Raw genomic sequence first — 13,880 nt, forward strand, 5'->3', positions numbered from 1 at the left:
GAAAGCATGGTCTTGCCTCACTCTGCTGGGCTGCTCTGATAGCAGTGGGGCAGAGGGAGAGGCCGGTCCTGGTTGCTCTGCTGCATCCTGTGCGTTGCACAATTGCTGCACGGTGTGCTGCCCTCCGTACCTGACTGCTCAGTCCTTGGCCATGCTCGTGGGCATCCTCCAGGCATTGGGGAACGACCTTTCCCCTGATGTGTGGGCCAGTGAACACCTTGTCCAGTTGTAGCCTGAGCAGGTAGGAACACCCCCTGGCCCCTGCCTGCCACCACACTGACACCTCCTGACACCTCCTGAGTCATATCAGGTCGCCTGTGACATCACGGGAGCCACGAGCTGTGGCTGTCTGTCTTTCTGCCCCGCTGACACACATCCGTGCGGGGGGAGCCGGGGGGAGCCGGCGCTGCCCCACGTTGCGCAGCAGGCGGGGGTGGCACGGCCGGCACGGCCCCCACGCGGCACAGCCCCGCGCGGGTCCCGCTGACCCCGAACCCTCCCGGGAGGAGGAGGAAATGAGTGTCCTGACCGGCAATGTGTGCTCAGAGCCAGGACCTCCCTTTCCTAACAGAAGCATTGGGGAAAACCAGCCTGTATCCCCAGGGATTCATGATGAGCCCACTTAGCTTTGGGAAGCTGTCCAGGACTTAACCCTTGGGTTTGGAGCTTCAGCAGGGCCCATGAGGGAAAGACCGGAGATGTCCTTCCCTAACCTCCTGGGTGCCCAGAGCAAACACTCCTGCTCTGCTTTCTGTTCCTTAGAACAAAAACTGCTTCCCAGATGGATGTGACTTCTCAGGAGGTATTTGCTTAGCAATAGGCATAAATCTTCTGCTCTTCACATTGCTCTGGGTGGGATAAAATATTCTGTGACTGTCTATTTAAACATCTTACGTTAATACCATGAAGTGTTTGTTCAACTTCTATTATTCTTTTAGCTCTGAAGTAGCAAATGCTCCCAGGCATGTCAGAGTACAGCAAATCCATGGCTGCAGACACTGCATCCAAACTAAACTGGGGCTGAGCAGGCAGGGATGTTTTTGGATAAGGGGACCGCTAACATTTTCCGGCAGAGAGGCTGTGGCTGGGAAGGGCTCAGCAAAACTGTAAATGTTGTTGCCACAGACACTTGCGCAACTGCTCGGTTTTCCCCACCATCATTTATTGCTTCAGTCTGTTGCTTCTCTCTCCTCTTGATCCAGCTGTGGGAAACCCGAGGTTGCCCGGTGAGCCAGGAGCACAGCTTCGGAACAGAGAAGGGGTTGCCAGAGTGCGGGTGCTCTGAGTGCTGCTGTTAGAACGAGGTGAGCACAGAGGAGAGGAATCACCAGATAGTGAATCCCTGATTCATCCTGGGCAGGGACAGGGGGACTTTGGTATAGGGGTCTGGGGGAACCGCTTTCCCAGGCCCAGTCGAGACCCCACGCAGCCCTCGGGACACCCTGGGTGATGGTGAGGCTTCTGCTGCCTCTGTCACTTCAGCCCTCAACAGTAACAGGTTTATAGCCCAAAAACCCCCAGGAGGTTGGCTCTTTTCCTTGACGAAAGCACAACAGAAAAAAATTGTCAGGGTGTGCCCAATCCATCTGTCACTGAGGAAATAAGCCCGTCCTATAACTTAATGCCATCAATCACTAAGACCAAAGGTAGAGATCAAGGCTGCTTACTTGGAGGAGTACCTAAGGCCGTGTCTAGTGAGGAACACAGTGACAGCCAAATAAATTTCCCTGGTGTGGTCCCTCAAGAGCCTGTGCACTCCTCCAGAGCTCAGAAACATGCCTGCTCCGCAAGGAGCCCTCGGGCTACGTAGGGAGTGTGTTACTCTGCAGAGCACTTACGAGGATCTCCTTAAAAACCAGGGAACAAGTTCAGGACAGAATGTTTCAGAGAAAAACCCATCTACTTGTCTGCAGCTGCACAGAAATCCCAGACTGGTGGATGAAGGCCGTGCTGGCAGGACCATGAGCAGTGTGATGGGACTGCGGGCACATGGGCTCAAAACACGAGCTCTGCATCATCGGTGAGCTTCTCCTCTAGTCCTCGCTTGCTACATTCTCCTTCTTTCTGAGGAGACCTCAGCTCCCTTTTCTCCTCTGGCATCACTCTGGCAGATAGCACTGGGGAGGTTGGGAGCTCCTGCCCGACGTGTGTGCAGGAGTGACCTTCCCACCGGTGCCTCCGCCGGGCACCGTCCAGCCCGGGGGGATGCTCGGCTGATGGGATCTGCCTTGGGCAGCTCCCCACGAGGCTGCCAGCAGAGACGTCTCTGTCGAGGCCAGCCAGAGCAGCAGATGGTCTCTCAGGCAGCATCTCCATGAACCTGAGTGGTTGTGCTGTGAAAACAAACTGCCATAAGCGGATATTGCTCAGCTTTGCTTCCGGCATTGCTGCTTGGCTTTTCTCATGAGGAGTGGTGACCCTCTTCCAAAGAAAGGGCATAAATCATCACTTGGTTTTTCCTTTAACTCCTGGGTATGCTGAGTCCTGTGAAATAAATTATATTGCTCACTGTAAAAGAAAATCCAGAGGCAGCTCTGCCAGCCTCTTGAATCCCTGAGTTGCAGGTGACGGGAGGATTCAGTTCATCCCCAGGAACATGTTGGTTAATGCAGTGAGATGAGCCATCAGGTTGCTCCACAGATGAGCAAGGCATTTAGGACACCAAAGCTGTTGGGAACACATGGATCCCAAGGCAGCCATCCCAGCCCTGTCCCCTCCCATGAGCTCAGCTTAGAGCAGGTACTTGAGCAGGTACCTCACTGCTCAGGGCTTGTCTACACAGGATTCTTAAGAAAGTTAAATTGAAGCAACTAAATCTAAAGTAGAGCATTAAAATTCTGTATAAAACTCATTCAGAATTAAAGTGGCCTTAATTCAGTTTAGTTTAGTCCCAAATGTTACTATATAAGGCCATTTAAATTATCTTTAATTAACATAATGGTCCCACATAGGCCATTATAAATGAGGTTTAATTAGCCCATTTTTAGAAGCGAGTTAGCTGCCTTGAGCTTCCACAGGAATGCAGCCAGGGCCACTTTGCTGACGGGGCTCCTGGTTGAGGCTGGTTAGCAGGAGTTTCATAGCACTGGCATGTCTTCCCAAGGAACTGGCACAAGGTCAGCTTCCTCCCCGCCAGCAGATAATAAGATTCTTGAATATCACCTATTTTGACTGTGTTAAATGTACGAGTGGGAGATGAAAGGCTTTGCCAGGGGACGAGCTCTTCCTTTAAAATCTGGGACATGGGAGTGGTAATCCTTAGAAAAATCCCTAGAAAAATGTGATGTCAGGATTTTATGAGACTTATTCAGGAGCAAGGAACCAGGCTGGAGAAAAGCTGACACTGAGTCAGCAGAGAAGTGGATGGAGATGGAGGACTGGGAGGGACTAAGCCCATCCCTGGGACAGGGCTCCTCCTGTCACAGACCACCTCGCTGTCCCCACTGCCTCTGGATGCTTTGGTTCATTTTTTGCTTACCAGAATTCTCAGCTCAGCAGGATGAGATGCTGCTGCCCTTGATGCCCACCCTGAGGGCATCCAGCCTGGGTCTCGCAGGCTCCTCCCTGGAACAGCCCTGTGTTCTCTTGGGCTGTGCTGGGGATTTCCACCTCTTTTCCTGTGGCCTCAGAGGCCTCAGAGGCACAAGCCCTGCTCAGCAGCCTGGCAGTGCCGGCTGATGGACCATCCTGCCACAGAAAGGGGCAGTGCAGCTGCCCAACAACGGGCACGGCACTGGCAGGAAGGAGAGAGTCTCGTGCCTTGCACATGGTGGTGAATGGCATTGGCACCTCTGTGACTCCAGCAGAGGCTTTGTCCTGGGAATCTCCATGTCCTCAGAAGCTGCAGCCTCCACCACTGCCCTTGCAGTGACAAAAAGAGCAGCACTTTCTGTTCAAGGTAGTTTGCAAACAGACTCGTGTGCCTGCTGTCACTGCTTTGCATAAATCAGGAGATCCAGCTTTGGGGTATTTCCTATAAGAAGCACATCTGTGGCCATACTTTCTGGTGCAATAGACTTTAGCCTGGAAGCAAAAGCACACAAACAATGCTAAATTCATGCTGACTGGAGTAGATTCCAAGGGAAAGAAGAGTTGGGAAAGCACCTACTTAAGAACTGAGTAAGGATATTATCGCTGATCTGAATCTCACTCTGTGTGTGTTACTGTTGAGTACACAGTGCGGTTTCAGACACGGCCAGAGACAAGGAAAAATGATTGTTTCGGGGTAACCACAAGGAAGATGAATGCAAATGTATTCCTGTAACTGGGAGAGTTCCTCGCTCCCGAGTTGGGCTCTGGTACATGGCCCTAGGGAAGCAAATTTGCAACTACCTTCATTAAATTGTTTAGGGATGATTAATCAGAAGTCAGAGATGTGAAATTTTTGCACGTTGTGCAATGTTGGTTCAGTCCCTGCAGTTCCACGCAGTCTGCAGGGGTGGTTTAGCGCCTGGCAGGGGACAGGTACCGGCAGGTGACAGACGCTTCCTGCCAGCGCTTATCTCCTCCACACGCCCGGGTTGATAAGCTGCTACTGGCTGAATCACAGCCACCTGCACCATCGGGATCCAAGTGGTGCAAGGGACATGTGGCAGAGACTCGGTCCCCTGGAAGTGCACGGCCGGGGTGTGGCCCGTGCAGGCACCCTCGGGGCAGAGATGCTGCCACCACCCCGGCCGTGCTCTGCATGTCCATCATCAGGTCACTGGCTCTCCACTGTCACCATATGCTGTGTCCACACACCGGTGGCTGGAACTGCAGCTCACACAGAACATAAACCCCACAAAGCCCCATTGCCGACATGGCCGAAGCTCGTGGCTGTGTCACACAGCTCAGGCTGTGCTCAAACAGCAGCAGTGTGTCCCCAGGGGCCCTCAGGGCTGCGGGACTGTCCTTGCACCCGATCCCAGCCGCTGTCCCAGCCCCTGTCCCAGCTCCCCCTCCAGGGTCAGCTCGTGGGCCAGGGCCTTGTTCTCCTGACAGCTCCAGACACCCACCCCAGTGAGGGGCAGCCCCGCCTGCCCCACACACCCCACAGGGGCAGGAACCCTCCCTTGGGAAGCACCACACGTGTGTTCAGAGCTCCGGGACTGTGTTAACGTGTGACACCCACCCCAGCAGGGACGGTGGGACTGAGAAAGGGCCAGAAACGGAATTTCCATGTTTTAACGTTTGTAACCAAGAACTGGGAAATCCTCTGGGGGACCAGCTCTTGTGCCCCGGTGCCGCAGGACCACCTGGGCTGGCTCGGGGCCCTGCGGGTCCCTCAGGGGGGCACGGGCGGCCCGGGAAGCAGAAGGGCACATTTCCCTGCGGAGCGGCCCTGTCGGGGCAGGTCAGCCACACTGTGGCACGGTTTGCACAGGCCCCAGGTGTTCGCAGCCGGGACGTGTCCGTGCCCCTGTCCCTGTCCCCGTCCCTGCCCCGTTCCCGGCTGCACCAGGAGGCTCCGCGGGGCCGCGCAAGCAGCAGCCACAGCGGCGGCGGCGGCGGGGCGGCCGGGAAGGGGAAGGAAGGGAGCGAAGCGGCCGCCGCTCCGCCCCCGCCGCTCTGCCCTTATCCGCCCGCGCGGCGCTCCCGGGCCGGGTATAAAGCGGCGCCGCGCCCGCCCCGCTCCCGGCCCCACGGAGATGCGGCGGCGGCGCGGCCGTGAGCGCGGCGGGCGGCTCCGGGGCGGGGCTCGGCCGGGCCGGGAGGGGAGCGGAGGTGGCGGGAGCGGCCTCTTGCTGACGCCGCTGTGCCCCGCAGTCCGGACGGCGAGCGGAGGCCGCGGAGCGCCCCGGCGGGAGCCATGAGCGCGGGGCAAGCGTCGCCCCTTGGCTTGGCCCTGAGGCGCTGCCGGGCGCGGCCCGGCCCGCGGCGGGATGAGCGCAGGGAGAGCCCCGAGGGCCCGGGACGGCCCCGAGCTGCAGCTGAAGCGTGATTTCTTCCGCAAGCTCGCTACTCCTCGAGAGATCCGCGTCGTGCGCAGAAGCATGGGCCTGGGCGCCGACACCAACACGGTGCTGGGGGGAGCTGGTGAAGGCACGCCGGGCCGAGCGGGACGCCCGAAAGCCCCGCCCGAGCCCGGCGAGGCCCGCTGGTCCCCCGGGGGGCGCCGGGGTAAACAAGTCCCCCCGCCCGCCCCGAGGAGACCGAGAGCGACAACCTGAAGCCCATCGTCATCGATGGCAGCAACGTGGCCATGAGGTGCGTGCGGGGCCGGGTTTGTGTGAGCGCTGGGTCTGAGCTGTGCCGGGCGCACGGGGAGAGCTCCCGTTCCTGGCTCAGAGCAGGCACCGCTGGGTGCCCGGGCCGGGGCTGGGAATCCTTTCCGAGGTGCCTCGCCAGCACCTCGGCTCTCACGCGGACGAGCATCGCGTTTGCCAGTGCGGGCTGGTCCTGGCACGGCCCTGCCCGCCCAGAGCCAGCGGTCACGGGGCAGTGACAGGGCAGCCGAGCTTCCTGCGAAACACACGTTTCCTCTTGTGCTCCAGCGCTGAGGGGATAACTGAAGGTATATTGTCCTCTTAATCAGTGTCTTTGTGTAAGTTTCCTTGTCAGGAAGTTGCTCAATAAATAATTATAGGGTTAATTAGAGAAGACTTTGTAATACAGAGCTGTCTCCTGCGTTGGAGCCCAGTCTCCAAATTGTGACTCTTGTAGTTTGGTGAATTTCTGTACAGTGTAGAGAATGAAGTGTTGAAGGTGTCACCAAAGCAGGGCTGTGGCTCATCCTCAGCATCTTGAGTGTCCTGGTGCTGCTGGCACAGGTCCTGTCAGACACTGTGACCAGAGCACCCAGAATCTCAGGGCTGGATATTTATTGGTGTGGTGTCCCAACTTTCACCTTGGGTTTTGCTCCCACGATGGTGAGCATTGTCTGCCCCCACCCCAACCCCAGCTGCTCCCTAACCCTTGGGGTAGTCCTGGACTCTCTTTAATGCACCAGGTTCAGAATTGGGCTATGAAAGCTCCTTGTGTTGCAGCTGTTGCAGAGGCCACTTCCTTTGCTGTGTATGTTTGTGTGCAGATTTTATAAAAAATAATCCTGGGTGGAGGCAGAGCCTCTACATGTGTTGTGGTAGGTTTGTCTGAGGTGAAAGTGCTGCACGGAGGTTGGTTTGCAGGTGTGGTTTTTCTCCAAGCCCTGGTTGACAGTTCTGAGAACAGGACTGAGAAAAGATGGGGCCCAGTTGGCTGTGCAGCTGGGGCAGAGCTCAGGGCAAACGAGGAAATGGGGATGGCAGTGGAGTGTGAAAGCCATGCCCAGGGTCCCTGCAGGAGAGCCTGTTCCTATCCAGCCCTCTCCACAGTTTTTCAGGCACTATGGAAAATGGCCCATTGTGAGCTTGGGCTGATAAGTGACTCTGGCAGCAAAGTTTACCTTGGATAAGTGCTTGAGCTTTAACAGCAGGATTGGGTGTGTTTGTGAATGAGGAGCCTCTTACCCGTCAAAGTTATCCCTAAATGCAGAGGGGAACTCACAGCAACTGTGAGTCAGGGCAGGCCAGAGCCCAGGGTCTCACAGGAGAGAAGCAGTATGGCTTTCTTTAAGCAATTTGCTAGAAGGGGAATTCCATTCTGAAACTTCCTGTATTGATGGTGTGATGTTCCCTGCTGATTCATTTGCAGTGTGTACCGGCCTCCCTCAACAGCTCTTGACAAACTTATGCAAATCACAGTGGAAATTAGTTTTTACTTCCTTCTAAGGGAATTTTTCTTTGGCTGCTGCCAAATCAGATCAGCCCAATTAGCTGCTTTCTGGAGGTTTGAGGTTGGTAGCAGGGACTCAAAACCTGAACTAAAACTTACAACCCACCAAAAAACATTGGGTTTTTACGTATCCTACTAAAAGATTACATGCTTGGATATTTATAGCTATACTCATCTGATGTTAGAGAAAATTTTTAGAGCACCTTCTGATGGTGACTGTGAGCCTTCTGTAACTTGAGATTTTTATTGGAGATATGTTAGGCATCTTTTTCTATGTTAGTTGTGTTGCCAAGTGTTTTAGTTCTTTTAGAATAAGTATCTTTGTACAGCTCTTCAACTTCCTTTGTAGTTTCAGCGAGAGGGTGAGGCCAGGAGGGGAAGTGAAGTTTCTCTGTTGTGGTGCCTCTGCAGGAATGGCTCTGGGGAGGAGCCCACTGGGCTGCTGAAGGCTGGGGGGAGCTGAAATGTCATTCAGGTGTAGATGGGAAGAGTAAGACTTGGGAGAGGTAGTGAGGAGGTGGAGAAAATTCCTGAATTCTAAAAGCAGCTGCCTTCAGTGTAGTGCATGTTCCTAGAATGCCCTCAGGGAACACAGGCTGCTGGATCCCCAGAGCCACAGACCGGGCTGGAATACAGAGAAGTTGAAAGTTTGCCAGAACCATTATCAGCATAAGAGCTGATTGCACTGTAAATACTACTGCTTGTAAAACAGGAGAGGTAGTTTCCTCTTAGAAGTTCTGGAAACTTATTGATATGACCTAGTGAATAATTAAGAAGCATTTTTGCGTTGGTACGTGGCTTCTGACATGGTTGTCAAACTCTGTTCTTCAACTGCCATGAGCTGTTCATTCATCCAGCACTGATCATGTTCACAGGAGATGCTTCCATTTTGTGCAAATAGTGCATTTGTAGCTGAATTTTTGAGCCAGAATGTAATGAAGAAGCATAAAGAGTGCATAAAATATCTTGTTTTCCTGAAGTGATCATAACAACTTTGCAAGCAAACTGCCAGTGAGGGACCAGTGCACCCTGGCAGGGGACAGCCACTGGCATTAGCTGGCAGTGTAGAACTAAGGGGGTTTGGGATCACATTGTGCTTGGGGCTAAAAATAACCACTGGGAGTCCAGGGTTGAAGCAGAGGCTGTTTCAGAGCAGCTGCAACAGTTCCAGCTGCTCCTTCCCAGTGAGGATTTGGGTGTTTACTGGTATCCTGAGGTGCTGAAAGGAGCAGTGAGGTTGGGCAGGTCTGGGTGAGGGTGTTTACACGAGACAAGCACCCAATGCTGCCTGTGCTCCTCAACACTTTACTGAAGCTTGTCCAGCTTGCTGGCTCCCTTTGCTTGGTGCATTGCCTGACTGGTCTGTACTGAATAAGGAAGTTAATGAAATCCTTAATTTTCTCCTTTGCTGCAGCCATGGGAATAAAGAAGTGTTCTCCTGCCGAGGTATCCTTTTGGCTGTCCAGTGGTTCTGGGACAGGGGACACAAGGACATCACAGTCTTTGTGCCGTCATGGAGGAAGGAGCAACCCCGACCAGATGTACTCATAACAGGTGTGGAAATATGAAAACCAAAAGTAGCTTTTCAGGCTGACTCTCTGTCACTTAATGAGCTTGCAGAGTTCTGCCTAAGTCAGTAATTAACTTCAGAATGGAAGGTCTGAGTAGTAGGAGATACAGCGAGCCGAGCTGACCAGGGAGAATTAGTCATTAACTTCTCTCCTAAGCAAGCTTTTGCCTGAATCAGCTGGAGTAATTCTGAGAACCAAATGTAATACTGCTCTGCTTCATAACTTTTTGTCTCATTTCTTGATTTCCACCCCCCCCTTGAGGGATATACTTTGTGCTGTATTTGACTGAAGCATGTTTAGTCAGAATTATTCAAATTGAGGGGAGTTTTCTGTGAACTTGTAAACATCTGAGATTTCTGAGTGACTTGGAACGGAGGTGATCGAGGTCGAGTACAGTCTGGGTTGTGCAGAGATGGGATGATTGCCTGGGTTTAGTTGTTCACTCCCAGTGACACTGTGTGTGTGAAGGCCTCTGGGCTGTGCGGGTGTGCTCACCGCTGTGTGTGTTCCAGACCAGTACATCCTCCGCGACCTGGAGAAGAAGAAGATCGTGGTGTTCACGCCGTCCCGGCGGGTCGGGGGCAAGCGCGTGGTGTGCTACGACGACCGGTTCATCGTCAAGCTGGCCCACGAGTCCGACGGCATCGTGGTGTCCAACGACACCTACCGCGACCTGCAGAACGAGCGGCCCGAGTGGAAGAAGTTCATCGAGGAGCGGCTGCTGATGTACTCCTTCGTCAATGACAAGTACGGCCCCGTCCTCCCGGGCTTGGGAGAGGCGTCCCTGTGAGCCTGCTGGCTTGTTTTAATGAAGCAGCAGCAAGCGATGCGTGAAAAGAGCGAATGCTGGTACAGAATTAAAAAAAGCTGGAGGGACACAAAGGCAAAAGGAGTTGGAGGCGTCTCAGTTAGCTGCTCGTGGTGTGGAGCCAGGAGCCCTGTTGTAGTGAAATTCCCAGGAGAGCTCCAGGGCTTGATTTCCTCACAGAACAATTGTTAGCAGGCCCAGCAGCAGGTGCTAATTCTGGTCAGCAACTGAGCACTAAACCTCTTCTGTGCTTGAAGGGAAGCATTCTGTGCTGGTGTGGACTGGGTGACAGGAGGGTTATCTCTGCAGAAAATGGGAGAGCTTTGTGGGGCTCAGATAGCTTTTAATATTCAATAAATTTGGGGACTTTGAGAAGAAGAGAAATCCTGACCCAGGAAGGTGAACTGTTCCTGACTGAAATTTGTTTTTCTTTAGGTTTATGCCTCCAGATGATCCCCTAGGGCGTCATGGCCCCAGCCTGGACAACTTCCTCAGGAAGAAACCTGTGGTGCCAGAACACAAGAAACAGCAGTGCCCTTATGGTAAGATGCCTCCTACATGTGAAGGATGAGGTGTCTGTGCAAGTGTCATTCATAATTTAGCCAAATCCAGCTGCTCATTCCATGCTCTGCCTTTCCTCGCAGGGAAGAAATGCACTTATGGAATTAAGTGTAAGTTCTACCACCCTGAAAGGATCAACCAGCCCCAGCGCTCGCTGGCTGACGAACTCCGTGCCAACGCAAGGCTGTCTCCAACCAGAAGCACCAGTGCCAAGGAGGAGAAAAAGGGCAAAAGAGTCTCCCAGGCAGAGCTCTTGTGCTCTGTGCCCTCGGAGAGCGACAAAAGCTCTTTGCAGAAGGTCTCTGCAGACAGGAAGAGCTTGGCCCACAAAGCCAAGCCTAGCGACGTTCCCCTTCAGGCCAAAGGCTGTGTGTCAGGGGGTGTCCCCCTGAACAGTGGGAGCCACAGGTCCTCTGACAGGTACCAACAGCCTCACATGGACTCTCTGTCTTATATCTCTCAGGAGCGTCTCGACTCAGGCATCGGGTCTCTGGAGAACCAGCTGTCTGACATGTGGCCTCACAGATGTACCAGTCACTGTGATCATTCCCATGCTGAGCAGGTGTCTGTCTGCAGCTGTGGTAGGCAGAGACCCGTGTACCCACATTCTCCCAGCCTAGAGCAGAACGATCTGGTCTCTTACAAGCCCGGCTCCCATAAATCTTCCTCCTCTGGTGCTAGCTTCTTGCAGTACAGCCCTGAGGTCTCTCACTCAGGAGCACCCCACTCTTTCTCGGGCTATGGGGTGCCCGTGCACCCGGGCAGCGCGGGGCAGTTCAGCCTGCCCAGCGAGTTCAGTGCCCCCCCGGCCCCCTCGCGGGAATTCTGGTCGGAGCCGTTCCCGGTGCGATCCCCCCGGGCACTGCAGAGGGGCCTGGGCCCGGCCTACGGGGACTCGGGGCCCTGGGCTGGCTCGGAGCAGTTTGCAGAGGAGAGGGCCAGCGTGCACATCAAGCTGTGCGGCATCTTCCACCCGCACCTGGTGGACGCCGTGATGAGCCGCTTCCCGCGGCTGCTGGACCCCCAGCGCCTGGCTGCCGAGATCCTCACCTACAAGGCTCAGAACCCGGGCTTGTGAGGGCAGCCGGCCGTGGGGAGGGCTTGAGGGGGCTGTGTTTGCCTCTGCAGCTGCCACAGTGCCTTCCGAGTGCTCCTCCTTGCTCCTTGGAAGTGCCAGAGCCCAGCTGGGTGCTGGATGCCAGGTGTGGGGTGCTCACAGCCAGTCCTGCTCTAGCTGTGACCGTGTGCCCTTCGGAGAGGTGGGAGCACCTGGGGGCCCATCTTCCCCAGGGGCTGCTGAGTGGGAGCAGAGCCTGCAGCTGCAGAGCAGGACTGTTCATTTGGGGTTCATGAGAATCTGGCACACTCTGAATTACTGCAGTTGTCCAGAACTGGATGTGTTCTTGCCCCTCCCAATACCTTCAGTTTTGAGATGGCTTTGTGCACTATGGAGCTAGAGGGAAAACTCGGGGAGGCTCTAAGAGAGAAGGGGATGATGCTACCTTTGCAGTGGCCTGTGGCTGGTTTGTGGAGACCCAAATGCATTGTCAAAACTGTTCTTAACTCCTCACTAAGCCTCTTTCCTAAATCCCACCATGTGGATCTGTGGCAAATGTTGGATTGTAAATCCAGTCTAAAGATGGGTTTAGCTGACTTTAATTTGGTCTTACTGGTGCACTTCTTTAATGATGCTTTCCACAACCCTCCCACCTCAGCTTTCCTTCCTGAGGTGAGGTAATTCTCCCACAAGTGCTTAGAGAGCTGCTCAGCTCCTGGAGACCAGGAGCCAGGAGCTCAGTCCTTACTCAGGAGGAGTGGCAGACACTGCTCCAGAGCTGCATGTGCTGACAGCTGCAGTGTCAGAGCAGGGGGGTGACCTGAGCACCCTGTGGGTGCTGCCCTGGGACAGTCACCTTGCTGGTCAGTGGCCCAGGCTGGGTCTGTGCAGTGCTGATGAGGGTTTATGATGTGCCTTTTGCCTTCAGACAGCAATAGAACAGCTGTAGTCACATCTGGACTGCTGCCAGGCCCTTCTTGAGGAGTCCTTAATATTTCTCTCTGTAAAGCTGATGCTTCATCTTCTTCCTCACCAATGTTCCCCCATCCCCTTTGGCTGTGCCCAGCTAGAGCAGCATCCAGAATTGTAGAATAAGAGTTATTTGGCAAGACTGTTCCTGTTTCATTTCCTCTTACTCTGTAAGATGTTTTCTACTGTAGATACTGTAAGAGATTTTAAATATGCAAAACCAGTTGCTGTAGTAATTGGTTCTGGTCCTGGAATTTCGCTGTGCTTGGGACGCAGAGATGTTCCTGGCACTTGCAGGCCAGAAGCAGTTGATTTGTTGATACACATTGTATCTGTGTGTGTTGTTGTTTTCTAAATACAATACGCCCTTCTGTGGTTAAACCAAGGTCGTTGAGTGGCAGATTAGGAAGTGGAGAGTGGAATGCAGCTGGTCCTGGAACCCTCCTGGGAACAGTGTTGTCCATTCCTGCTCTTCCCTCTTATGTCCGAGGAGTGACCTGCCCAGACTGGCACCATGTGCCATGAGACCACAGGGACACAGAAACCTGTATACCTGGTTAATAATGATACATTACAAATTGGTAATGTTTCATGTTAGTAAGCAAAATGCTTCTTAATTTTAAGTAACCTGATACTTTGCATATTTGTAAATTACAGGAAAAATGGTTTTTAATGTTATTGTCCAGCACTTTGCTGCTTGCAGTTTTACTCAGTGCTGTTCTTGCCTCAGCCACGTGTTACTGGGCGAGGTGGGTTTGCCTTTCTGGTGGAATGCTGGTATCTACTGCTTCTCTTGCAATCAGAAGATTAACATTTTGTACTCCCCAGCTGACACTTGCTGAATTTTCTGTATCACTATGCAGTATAGTCACGTACCGAGTGGCCATGTGACAGCCACGGCAAAGGAAGAACTGTGTTATATAAATAAAAATTGCTGAGTTGGCATATTTGGTCTCTGGAGGCTTTTTGGAGGAACATTCAACATTTTGGCTGGCATTCCATGAAAAGTTATAAATTATCCTTCCTCCCCTGGGTTCCCCTGACAGGCTTCGATCTCCATATGCAGTCTGAGGGCTTGTTATTGACAGGCTGTTAATTGATACAGCGAGACCAAAACATCCAAGTGCTGTGGCAGATAAGAGCAGGAGCAGTGTTTGCTGTTTGTTTGGCAGCACTGGGGTTTCTCAGTGCCTGGGGCAGGCACTGGCAGGGGAAGGTG

At 53.6% G+C, this 13,880-nt stretch overlaps 1 protein-coding gene across 1 annotated transcript; it reads left to right on the forward strand.

Moving 5' to 3' along the window:
• Positions 1–5,864: 5,864 nt before the first annotated feature.
• Positions 5,865–13,608, forward strand: ZC3H12A (zinc finger CCCH-type containing 12A). Its single transcript, XM_018081395.3, is given in 6 exon segments — positions 5,865–6,072; positions 6,075–6,189; positions 9,110–9,249; positions 9,779–10,013; positions 10,510–10,616; positions 10,719–13,608. Coding segments are annotated over 6 exon segments (1,800 nt in total). The 3' UTR covers positions 11,714–13,608.
• Positions 13,609–13,880: the final 272 nt, after the last annotated feature.

The sequence above is a fragment of the Manacus vitellinus genome, unplaced genomic scaffold (genome assembly GCF_001715985.3).
Source record: "Manacus vitellinus isolate BGI_N305 unplaced genomic scaffold, ASM171598v3 scaffold_52_pilon, whole genome shotgun sequence".
NCBI classification, from domain to species: Eukaryota; Metazoa; Chordata; class Aves; order Passeriformes; family Pipridae; genus Manacus; species Manacus vitellinus.